Source organism: Pistacia vera, unplaced genomic scaffold (assembly GCF_008641045.1).
Source record: "Pistacia vera cultivar Batoury unplaced genomic scaffold, PisVer_v2 Contig71, whole genome shotgun sequence".
NCBI lineage: Eukaryota > Viridiplantae > Streptophyta > Magnoliopsida > Sapindales > Anacardiaceae > Pistacia > Pistacia vera.
Genome location: NW_022196568.1, coordinates 884,520 through 896,909, shown reverse-complemented (window position 1 = coordinate 896,909; position 12,390 = coordinate 884,520). Strand labels below are relative to the sequence as shown.

Sequence of the window (12,390 nt, the reverse complement as noted above, 5' to 3'; positions counted from 1 at the left end):
GAGTGGGGCGTAAAAAGGGTGCCAAAAAATTCCACGTTTTGGTTATATCTTTCTTCTTTTTTGAATCCGTCACACAGGGCCATATCATAATGTGGTCACTCATTGGTGTAAATTCTCTTTATTCGTCTGTGATCTCTCCTATTTTAGACATGTTGGCCGCAACTCAAAATCTTCACATGATTCGATTAAGATTCGTAATGTCAACTATTTGATTTCTATCAATTCGACGGTTATGATTCGCCTAACCCTTCCGACCAAATAAACCCTGGTACACCATACACATTCTTACGTAAAGAAAAGAAAACGAAAATAATAGTATAATAATTGATAGCATAAGAGCGTGCATCACAGAATTAACGCAGCAATTGCACCGAAACTAAACCCGGACGTATACTGGTGTAAAAACCGGATTTGATAATCGGCGATAGGTCCGGGGACTTTTGTGAAAAAATTTGGTGGATTTTGCTTGATTAGTTCCTCCTTCTGGTTGGTTCCTCTTTTTTTTCTATCGGTCAAAAAAGACGAGTCGGCGTTTCCTCTAACATTTTTCGCAAGCCCTAATTTCATCGATTATTCGTCTCTTCTCTCTAGTTCGTCTTAATTTGGTTAATCACACCGTAAGCTCTCTGCTTAATACGGTTTTTTGTTATGTAATTATCGTTATTTGTTTGTGATTTTATATTGTTTGGATTGCGATTAAATTCGATTAATTCTTATTGCTTGTTTGGTTGTTTTGATTAGATCGGCGGCTGTTTGAGGACTGTATGGGCTGATTTGGTTGATTATTGATTTTTGCGGCTATTAATTTAATACTGATTGAGGCTTCGTTTTTGTTGAAAATATAAGCTTATAAAGAGAGAGATGGATTTGGTTACTAGCTGCAAGGTACTTAAATTTACTGGATTGTTGTATGTTCAGTTTGCCTTTTTAGTTTAATTTGACTGTTGTCAGTACCTGTTAATGGGCTTTTTTTTTCTTGCTTATCAATTGTAGTTTTGTTAGTGTGGTTTATTGAATTCTTTATTAGTTGTTAATTGGAAGATAGTAAAAAGACGGTTTGCGGATTGCAAATTTGAGTTATTGGAATTAGTAACATGTTAATTCGCTCGTTATGATGTGATGAATAAATTTTGTTATTAGTTTTGTAGTCCAGTAGGGTGGAGCAATATGTAAATTATAACACGTGTAGCGTGTGCTCGCGCCCGTGCAAATTTGGGTTCTTTTATTGATTGCAGACTGTGCTCGTATGCTTACAGTGGGTTTCATGTCATCATCTCTTTATGTTTTGGTAATGCAGCTATAAAAAGAATAACACTTTGAATAGTTATGATAGTATATGTTGTTGAATTTATTTCATATTAAATATTATGAAGCATCGTGAAATTATTTGTGTGAATGAATAAAATGATATGCTTTTACTCGATGTTCAATGCACAACATTTTTTGGACAGCACCTTTTTATCTTCTTCGTCTGTGCATGTGTCTGCGTGTTGCAGCACATGCAAATTTGCAACTGTTACTTTTGAAACCAAGATTTGGTAGGTATGCTTAATGGAGTGTTTTGCTAATACGCTTTTATAAGTGCTTCTGAATTCACCATATACATTCAATATTATAAAGAAGAAAGAACCTAGCTCTCAATAGATTAGTTCATTAAATTACCATAGAAAGTAAAAACTAGAAATGAAACAATGATTGCGTCGTGCTGGGGAGTGCTGCCTCCTCACCCCACTTTAAGCTTTTGATGCTGCTAGTATGTGTCATTAAATATTTTAAGATTTGTGGTCATTTTTTACCCCTCTTCTGTAGAGTGTGGCGATGTGCAAAGAGTTTTTGAAGCTTGCATTTTCTGTTGTAGGACAAATTGGCATATTTTCGAATAAAGGAGCTCAAAGATGTACTCACTCAATTAGGTCTTTCGAAGCAGGGAAAGAAACAGGTTAGATGTCTGATTTTTCTCTTTTTATGCTCATCAACTTGTAATCGTGCATTCATGGCAAATGTTCAAAAATTGGTCAATTTTGAGGCCATTCATTATATTTCCCTTTATTCCTTCCAAATAAGGAAGAAGGTCCAGTGCCGACTAGCCTGATTTGGTTATTGTTGGATGCCACTGAAGGATTGTGTTTGATTTTTTTTCTGGGATGTGCAGGATCTCGTTGATCGGATATTAGCCATTCTGTCTGATGATCCAGGTAATTGTTCTGTTTCCCATTTTCTTCTTCTACATTTGGAAAGAGTTTTGTTGTTATTCTCAACAATTGGTTATTGCATCTTTTACTCTGTAAAGGAGTACTAAAGATGTTTGTAATGTTATAATTTTTTGTTCTGTTTTATCAAATGTTTATATTTATTATAAATTATATGCTATGCTCGATTTCTTATAACTTAAGGTTTAGTGCTATGATTGAAGCTGGAGCATTACTGGACCTTTTTTCCCCCTCAAGGTTTAGTGCTTTGATTGAAGCTGGGGCATTACTGAACTCATTTTTTTCCCCTTCCTTCTATTTATGTATCTTCACCTCTTTTTTACTTGCTTCTGAGTTTGCTTATGAATGACCTTTTGAGCTAGTGAAAGATTTTGATATCACAGGAGGCTGTTGCTTTTAATTTGTGCTTCCAATATGGAAGCTTGGGTGACTTACTGGCTAATATTTTGTTTGTCTTCTCTGTGTGTTCGTGTTGTGTGCACATGTTAGAGAGAGAGAGATTCTGATTTGAAAAAGGATTATTGAGATATTAGGAGAAGTTATTAATTGTAGCATGTGCTTCTAATGCAGAGATGCTTGTGAGGTTGCAGATTCATGTTTCATTATTCATTTGTGTCTGTGCCTATGTATCTTAGCTCTGATTGTTCAGAGTTAGTGTTTGTTGTGGTGGCAGTTATGATGGTGACGGTGGTAATCAAATGTTTCAGTGGCAATTTTCAGTAGAATTGACAAAACGTATTGAACTTTGAAGTGGAATGTTTTATCTTATTTTTTTGAGTTCTCAGAGGATTAGAAAGAAAGAATTGAATTCCTCAGTCAATATGGAGGCTCTTTTTACTGTGAAAAGATCAGAATCTTAAATAATTTGCTCAGTCTGGTGATTTATATTGAAGGCATTCTGAGTGCAAAATAAAAGCTAGTTGCTTTTGACCTTCTAAGGGCTCGTACACTCCCAAATCAACCTCAAGACGCACCCGTTTGTCATGTCTAAGGTGTAATTCAATTTGAATGAATACTCCCTTTTTGTTTGTGCTTATGGTTTTACTTTTTATATAGCTCTATATTTATTTTTGGGGGAGGGAAGGGGTTTGACATATGTGTATTGTTGTTTATGGTCTTGGTGGCGGTTTTGGTATTGCTTTTGAACATTCCCCTGGCAGCTGAACCTTTATTTAAGCAATGTTTGTCTTTGAGATTGCTTACGATGGAAATCATATAATCTTTGTCACTTAAATGTGTTTTGCTATTTCTTTTTCATAGTTTCCAAGATGTGGGCAAAGAAGAGTGCCGTAAGTAAGGAAGATGTGGCCAAACTGGTGGATGATACATACAGGTTGCTTTCTTAGTCATTTGTCCCTTTATTTTATGATTTAATTTGCAGTACTGATCAAGGGCTTATTGTTTTTCTTCTCCTGGTAGCACATTGTGAATAGTTTTTTTCTGCAGATGTTGCTTTGCTATTTGATATTTTGTCAGTTACAATACTTTTATGCTTTGTAGTGTCCTCTATATGTGAATGCTTCATTCTTATTGTATCTCCCTCTGACTAGCATATACCGTCTCTTTTTCCCAGAAAATTGCAGGTCTCTGTGGCCCCTGACTTAGCATCAAAGGGACAGGGCGTTTCCAATAGCAGTAACATGAAAATTAAAGGGGAAGTGGATGACTACATACAACCAGATACTAAAGTTCGCTGTCCATGTGGAAATTCTTTGGAATCTGAGTCGATGATCAAGGTTATACTATCTACATAGTATCTGTGTTTACTATTTATATGCTTGGATCCGTGCTTGTACTAGATTTATGAGTCTCACATGCTAATGTTTGATTAATGTGTAAAAAATTTGCTTCTTCTATGTATCAGAATTATGCAGGTGTTGCTCTTCTGTTTCCATTATTTTACCTACTAAGAATTGCTGATACTTTCTACTTTGCCTTTTTTTTGTTAATTCGCAGTGTGAGGGTCCCAGATGCCATGTGTGGCAGCACATGAGTTGTGTTATAATCCCAGAGAGACCTATGGAGGGAATTCCACCTGTTCCTGACTTGTTTTATTGTGAAATGTGTAGACTCAGCCGAGCTGACCCGTACGTATCACCTCAAATTCTACTTTTTTTTTTCCCGTGAACTGTAATGTTTTTGGCTTAGTACTGCTTTTACGCCGCCTCAAATTTGACAGTTACATAATCTTTAATATAACCCCCACCCAATCTGTCTAATTAACTGTCAAATCTTTTCATGATCTGCATTTTTTATGTAACTACTTTCTTCTGAACTTGTTTATTTCTTTCATCATAGGTGTTAACATGAGGTAAGCTGTTTATTTACTTTCAAAATTTACCTTTCCATGATATTCTGTGGGCATTCCCATTACAATTAGACAGACAAAGAAGACCATAAGACCAATATTTATAAAAAAGAGAAAAAATATATAATGCTGTAGGAATTTTAACAAATAAAGTTGTTATTTTCCTTTGNTGACAGTTACATAATCTTTAATATAACCCCCACCCAATCTGTCTAATCAACTGCTAAATCTTTTCATGATCTGCATTTTTTATATAACTACTTTCTTCTGAACTTGTTTATTTCTTTCATCATAGGTGTTAACATGAGGTAAGCTGTTTATTTACTTTCAAAATTTACCTTTCCATGATATTCTTTGGGCATTCCCATTACAATTAGACAGACAAAGAAGACCATAAGACCAATATTTATAAAAAAGAGAAAAAATATATAATGCTGTAGGAATTTTAACAAATAAAGTTGTTATTTTCCTTTGAAGATGTACCTGTGTTAAGTTATTATTTTGTCCAAAGTTTATGCCACACAATTATGTGGCTGAATAGGGTGGCATTATGCTTGATAATCATGGTTTTTTTTAACCTTTTTTTTTTTTTTGGTCAAAAAAATCTTTTTAAATGCATTGTTTATTGGTTGGAGTGAAGACAACGTGTTTCTGCTCCGGAATGAGTATGATGATTCGAAATTAGAAAAAATTAACCTGACCGATTAGTTTGCATGCAACATTTTTGTATGAATTGGCTTGAGCATTTGGGTAACAGGATTCTTTTGAAGTATGCCTCCAGGCTTAATTTTCTGCTAACACTGTTGAGGGAAGTCAAGTTCAATTCTTTAGATCTGGAGTTTTATGAAGTTTCTGGACCTCAACTTCCTGACCAGCCTCTGCCTTACTACGATTAGTTGTTTGATTCAGTTACTTCTTGGTGTTCCATTGAAGATAATTATTTGCATTTTGTTGATTCTTTGCTTCATTATTATTATTGCTTTTTAATGTGGTTCTATTTGTACAGTTTTTGGGTTACAATTGCAAACCCTTTATTCCCTGTGAAGTTGACAACTACAAATATTCCAACAGATGGGTGAGTTCATTATATTGCATTCCCCTTTAGACATTTTTGAGATTTTCAAATGTGTAATTTACTACAATTGTTTTATAGTAAGGTAGTGCGCAGACCTTAATTTTGCAAGGCACAGATAGCAGATTGGTACTTTGGTCTTGACTCAAACCTGATAGCTTGTAACATTCTATTAACACCCACTTATTGATGGTATTTTTCTTTCTATTGGCTAAATTAGGGACTGTGAGACCAAATCTTCGTGGTCTTTAGCTATCTAATTAATTTCAGTCTTCTAATGATTGTTGGAGGATCCCTTTTGTTGTTCCTATATTCATTTCCACAGGCAGAATTAATTGATTTTTGATATTGATTATGTGCTGTGTGATAAAGTGGATGTATTCTCAAATGGATTTAACAAGCTGTTTAATTGTTTGGATTATATCTTCTGTGTGGCAAGGAAGATGGTGCCATAGGCTTTGGTTTTGATATATGAATTGCATGATGTAGCCTCTTTCGTTGGATTTAAATGGACAGTTTTTGTTTAACTTGCTCTTTGTAAACAATCCACATTATAATTATTTTTGCTTGTATTTAGTAATAGTATTCTATTGATCTGTGTCATGGTCTTTTTTAATATATATTACATGTACAATATTTCCAGTACAAACCCAATGCAGAGTGTGGAGAAAACATTTCAACTCACAAGGGCAGACAAGGACTTAGTTTCAAAGCAAGAGTATGATGTTCAGGTTTGTTTCCGCACAAAATGAGGCCTTTTAGTTCAATAGTGTTTATTAGTTAAACATGTGCTAATGCTCTGTTTTTAATGTTATCATTAAGGCATGGTGTATGCTTTTGAATGACAAAGTTACATTTAGAATGCAGTGGCCACAGTATGCTGATCTACAGGTCAATGGTACAGTGATTGAAGTTTCTTTGAATGATTTGTTGATGCAGTGCTTACTTTTTTTGGCCAGGAAACCAGAAAATGTAGTGCTTAAACTTACCAGGATTTCTCTTTTCTGATCATAGTTATAATTAACTTGTACTTATATATTGAAATTATATCTGTAACTCCTTGCACTGGCATCTTTTGCACAATTATAAAATTATTTGTCAGTAGTTTACAAAATGAGATGTTTAGGTTGAGGAATTTCTACGTTTCAAAAAATAAAAATAATAAAGAGGTTTATTCAACAAATAAATCAGTGGTTGTTCCCTTAGGCAACATGACTTATGATTTAATTTATGCATGAATGATTGTACAGGTGTACCTGTTCGTGCTATTAATAGGCCTGGCTCACAACTTCTAGGTGCTAATGGTCGTGATGATGGTCCAATTGTGAGTTTCCTTTCTACAAAGACTTGGGAGTTTCTTATGCTCAATTTCTTCTCATATGTCTATCTCTCTATGCTTGCTATGTCTGTGCACGTTTGCGTGTGCATGCACGTGTGCTTATGTGTGAGTGAGTTGGTGACTGTGTGATTTATTTATATTCTATTACTATCTTTTGTTTTACTAGTGAAACATTTCTCCTGTGGTTTATTACATTCTATGTATCAACTTATTTTATATTCTGTTGTCAGATTACACCATGCACGAAAGACGGAATTAATAAAATTGTCTTGACTGGATGTGATGCTCGCATCTTCTGTTTAGGAGTTAGAATTGTAAAGCGGCGAACTGTTCAACAGGTAGTTTCTTCTTCTGAATGACCTGCTTTGGTTGAGCTTTTATGTCTTCTGGCCGTCTCTCTCTCTCTGTGTTTCAGTTTTTGGGGGCGTGGTGAGGAGTGTTTATATGTTTTTACCTTCTTTCTGTTATTGAAAAGACAGTTATTAGTGGTTTGCTAGCACTTATTCCTTTATGCATCTATTCAAAATTATTCCTTTTTGTCTTCTTTGTAATAGCATCTGGTTATGGGATGGGGTGGAAGAGGGTTTTGTTTTGGCTGGGTGGTGTAACAGTTTTCCACCTCTCCAAATTCGCCCTTTTTCCATCCTCAGTTGCATCTGGCATGATAGTCCTTGATATTTAATCATTTCTGCTGCACTTTATGGTTTATAAAAAGATTGTTTATTTTGTTTTTGTTCCTGGGATTGGACCTTTAATTTTTTCAATAATTTCTCTTTTCATGGTAGGATATGATATATGTATTTTTGCCTTGCTGTCTAGATTCTCAACTTGATTCCTAAGGAGTCTGATGGTGAGCGTTTTGAAGATGCTCTTGCTCGTGTTTGTCGTTGCGTTGGTGGTGGGAATGCAACTGACAATGCTGACAGTGACAGTGATTTGGAAGTTGTTGCTGACTCTATTGGTGTCAATTTACGTTGTCCTGTAAGTTGCATATTTTTCTTTGTGAAATGCAAATGGTCTTCTTATATTGTGTTAGAGTTATGATTTATGCTCTTAACATGGAAGACATCAATGATTTAGTTAATGGAATGTGCTATTTCAAAAGCATAAAAGTACATGCAACCCAAATGCTCACTTCACTTGCGCTCTCGGTCTACAAAAAAATGAAGATATTTTTCTTGAAAAGAGGCCAATTTCTTGGACAAGTTTGCAGTCAACATCTAAGTTAGTATTGTAGTTTTGTGGTATTAAATTCATCTGGAGTATGATCATACTATCAATAGTTAAGAAGAGAGAGTTGTTTGTGACATTCATTCCCCTGGTGATGAATCTACTCTTTACCTGTGAATTAGCAGCTTGAAAGTGGACTTCCTATTAAACCTTACATTAGAATATCTTGCACTTGTCTTGGGGGTTGTCTTTATGTTAGATTGATACTATCCAGTTTAATATATTTGGTACATTAAGAAATGCGTGGTCTTCACTCTTCCTTTTACCTAATCATCGTAACGTATTCCTGCAAGCTTCTTGTGAATAATTGGTTGTTTGCTCACTCCTGATTGTACTGTGATGGACATATTTGGAATTTGTCTACTATATCTCCTTCAGTTGTAGGGTTCATGGAAGTTGTTTGATAGTTTGACTAGGCTTAGGATGGGTTTACATTTGAAGCAAAAAAGTTGCTGAATTTCAAATATCAGCTGCTAGAAATTGCTTTATTTAATAATTTTTTTGATAAGAGCACGGATATGAATCTATATTTCTGGTTCTTCTATACAACTTCAAATACGGGGTCTTATGGTTGACATTAAACTGATTATTTTTAAAATGAAGGCAATTTGTGGTTCAAGGGTTTCGGTGTAGGTACCATGCCTGACAAATTTAAGGTTGAGCTTGAATTAACATTTAAACCACATTGGTTCTGAGAGTTTTAACTATAGTATCATGCTTGAGGCACCCTTCACTCCTACATCTCACTTTATGAATTAGTTATCTAAATGGCAAAGTATGATATGTATGTTTCCATTGTACAAGTTTTTGCTCTGTAATGTTTTTAGAAAATTACAATATTACCAACCAATTTTTTCTTTCAACTTTTAACATGAATAGTTTCTATGAGATTATCATAGGCAACATAAAATTAATAAAAATAAAATAAAATAAAAAAGAAAGAAAGAATTCTCTGTTGGCTTTTGAACATGGATAAATTTGTAGATAATGTGTTTTACATGGCATATTGTTTTCTCATTAAATTTATCACTCAGTTAATTATCATTTATTTGTACTAAATTAATATCTGTAAGACAGATATTTGTCATGTAATTCTTCATTTTTTTCCATGTGAATTGAGTTTGGTTGCAGTTTTTCTTTAGTGCATTAATGTGGATTAGACTTTGGTTATGTTAGGCAGTAAAAAGTATTTTGATTGAAAAGTTGCATTGATGTTATTTTGAAATATACAAAGTATATGTATATATATTTTATCCTTTTACCTGTTCATAGATGAGTGGTTCAAGGATGAAGGTTGCTGGAAGATTTAAACCCTGTGCTCATATGGGGTGTTTTGATCTTGATGTTTTTGTGGAGCTGAACCAACGTTCTAGAAAGGCAAGTAAACTGAATCTGTTAAATTAGTTTCATTTTCTTATTTCTTTTTCATTTTTTCCCCTTTCATGTCCTTATATATTCATTTTGTTAATTTTGACAAGCATTGGTCTTTGACTGCAGTGGCAGTGCCCTATTTGTCTCAAGAACTACTCATTGGAAAATGTAATTATTGATCCTTATTTCAATCGGATTGCATCTAAGGTAGTGCACTTTTTTGGACCTTCCGTGTTTATGTTTTGCTGAGATGCATTTTATATATATGGTTTACTTTTGTGGTCTAGATGAGGGACTGTGGGGAAGACATAGCTGAAATTGAGGTGAAGCCTGATGGTTCCTGGCGTGTAAAAACGAAAAGTGAAAGTGAGCGGAGGGAAGTTGGGGATCTTGCGCTCTGGCACTTTCCGGATGGCTCTCTTTGTGCCCCTGTTGAGGAAGTTAAACCAAAAGTGGAAACATTGAAGCATGTTAAACAAGAAGGTGTTTCAGATGGTCATATTGGTTTGAAACTTGGAATCAGGAAGAATCGCAATGGTTTGTGGGAAGTAAGCAAACCTGAAGATATAAACACTTCTTCTGGTAATAGATTGTCGGAAAAGTTAGAGAATCATGAGCCAAAAGTTATCCCAATGAGCAGCAGTGGCACTGGAAGCGGTAGGGATGATGAAGATCCAAGTGTAAATCAGGATGGTGGTGGTACTTTTGATTTTACTAACAATGGAATTGAGCTTGATTCTAGGTCATTGAATGTTGATCCAACATATGGATTTGCTGACCAAAATCTGTCTGCACCAGTTGCAAATGCAGAAGTTATTGTTCTTAGTGATTCAGAAGATGAAAATGACCTACTAATATCGTCTGGGAACGTGTACGGGGATAATCAAACTGATGTTGGTGGGGTTAATTTTCCAGTGCCCCCTACTGGAATTGTTGATAACTTTTCTGAAACTATGGGTACTATAGGTACTGGTGGGAATTCCTGCTTGGGTCTCTTTGCTGCCAATGAAGATGACTTTGGAATGCCCCTCTGGTCATTACCTTCTGGAGGCCAAGGTCCCCCAGGTTTTCAGCTGTTCACTTCGGATGCAGATGTCCCGGATGCCTTGGTGGGTTTACAGCATGGCCCCATCAACTGTCCGACACAGATGAATGGCTATGCATTGGCTCCGGACACTGCAATGGGGCCTTCATCTTTGGTCTCAGATTCTGCTATTGTTCAGCCTACTCCTGACCTCAGTGACGGTCTAGTTGACAATCCCTTGGCATTCGATAGGGAAGATCCCTCTCTTCAAATATTTCTTCCAACAAGGCCTTCAGATGTGTCAGTGCAGTCTGATTTGAGAGATCAAGCTGATATGTCAAATGGTATCCGCACTGAGGATTGGATCTCTCTTAGGCTTGGGGGCAGTGCCAGTGGCGGTCACAGTGAACCACCAGCTGCTAATGGATTAAATGCAAGGCAGCCAGTACAGTCTAGAGAAGGTGCCATGGATTCTTTGGCTGACACTGGTTTGTTCCCTTGTTCTTTTAAGAGCTACAATATTGTTTAAATTTTAGATATGATCATTACAGATTAAGTGAGGAAGCTTCTTGCTGGTTGCTTTCCACAAGCATGAGTGTATTTATTTAGGTTCTGTGTTACTGTTGTCAGTGCTGAAACTTGGTCTGTTAGTTTGGTGTAATTCTGTTTGGTGGTGTTATGAACTTAATTTTCAACCCTTTCCCCTATATATAATCATGATTCTCATTTTAGGGTTGGGATACAGCTAGGAATTTCGAGCCATCTTTGTGGCAGGGATTGTCCAGGTGTAGTTTGTCAAAGCATTCCTAGGATTACTGCAGAGTCATTATACTGTATCGTCCCTCACTCGTGAATTCTTTTTTTTTTTTCGGCTCCCTTAATCTTTGTCTGGCATGTTTCATTTTCTGCAGCTTCTTTACTTCTCGGTATGAATGATGGAAGATCTGAGAAGCCAAGCAGGCAAAGGTCAGATAGCCCTTTCATGTTCCCTCGCCAAAAACGTTCTGTAAGACCGCGGTTGTATCTTTCTATCGACTCAGACTCTGAATAGAAAATTTTGGTTCTTGTATCCAAAAAATTTATAGCACTCGTGCTTGAACCTTTCTTGGAGGTAGAAGGCTCCTTATGGGAGGTTTGTTGATCAGCCCTTAATGATTTGAAAGAAAGTTGACAAATATTTGGTCCTTGTAAAAGGCTCAATGCAAGTGTGAGAAATACACAGCAGAACTAAGTATGCAAGAAAATTATCTCTTAAAAATTTGTTGCCAGCGCCTGCAGAAATTTTCCTTTAATGGAGAGTTATAGGCCCTATCATCTGATGCTGTTTGTTTTAAAAGAAGCCCTTTCCCCTTGGTTGTTTTCAGAGAGCTGCAGGTCCATTGCTGGTAAATTGTACAGAAGAGAGTCATTTAATCAGAAAGTTGATTATTCCTTTGGTTTAAACCTTTGGATTTAGTGGGGGGTCCCCCCCCTTAGGTAAACACAAAATGCCTTTTTGTCTCTGTTTTATGATGAGAGCAAATAGCCTGTAAATGTTTACTCAGATTCAATTATTTATAGAGAAATAAATTTTCCCATTGAATAGTATGGCCAAGAATTGTCTATTTTACTATTTTGCTTCTGGTGTCTCTCACCACTATGCTTGATTGCTGGAATTTATATATTCAGTCAGAATTTGTGGATAGAGTTGGTGTTGGGGGCACTTTTTATGTCGTATCATATGGGCAGAAGGCAAAAATCTCAACAATGATCATGGAAGGTTAAATGTTGATATTTGTCAGCGTTGATGATGTGTGTACTCTCAACTCTGATTCTTAATGGTTGAGGAGTTGAAGG

The 12,390-nt window shown here is 35.8% G+C and overlaps 1 protein-coding gene across 1 annotated transcript; it reads left to right on the top strand.

Annotated features, from left to right (window-relative positions):
* Positions 1 to 368: 368 nt before the first annotated feature.
* LOC116114322 (E3 SUMO-protein ligase SIZ1) lies at positions 369 to 12,136 on the top strand. The gene is made up of 17 exons (XM_031400468.1): positions 369 to 617; positions 742 to 885; positions 1,859 to 1,939; positions 2,153 to 2,195; positions 3,471 to 3,543; positions 3,784 to 3,946; positions 4,167 to 4,297; positions 5,525 to 5,593; positions 6,234 to 6,321; positions 6,413 to 6,488; positions 6,841 to 6,914; positions 7,160 to 7,267; positions 7,749 to 7,910; positions 9,432 to 9,536; positions 9,657 to 9,737; positions 9,818 to 11,042; positions 11,466 to 12,136. The coding sequence occupies exons 2-17, from the start codon at positions 862 to 864 to the stop codon at positions 11,603 to 11,605; spliced, it is 2,643 nt and encodes an 880-aa protein (XP_031256328.1). The 5' UTR covers positions 369 to 617; positions 742 to 861; the 3' UTR covers positions 11,606 to 12,136.
* Positions 12,137 to 12,390: the final 254 nt, after the last annotated feature.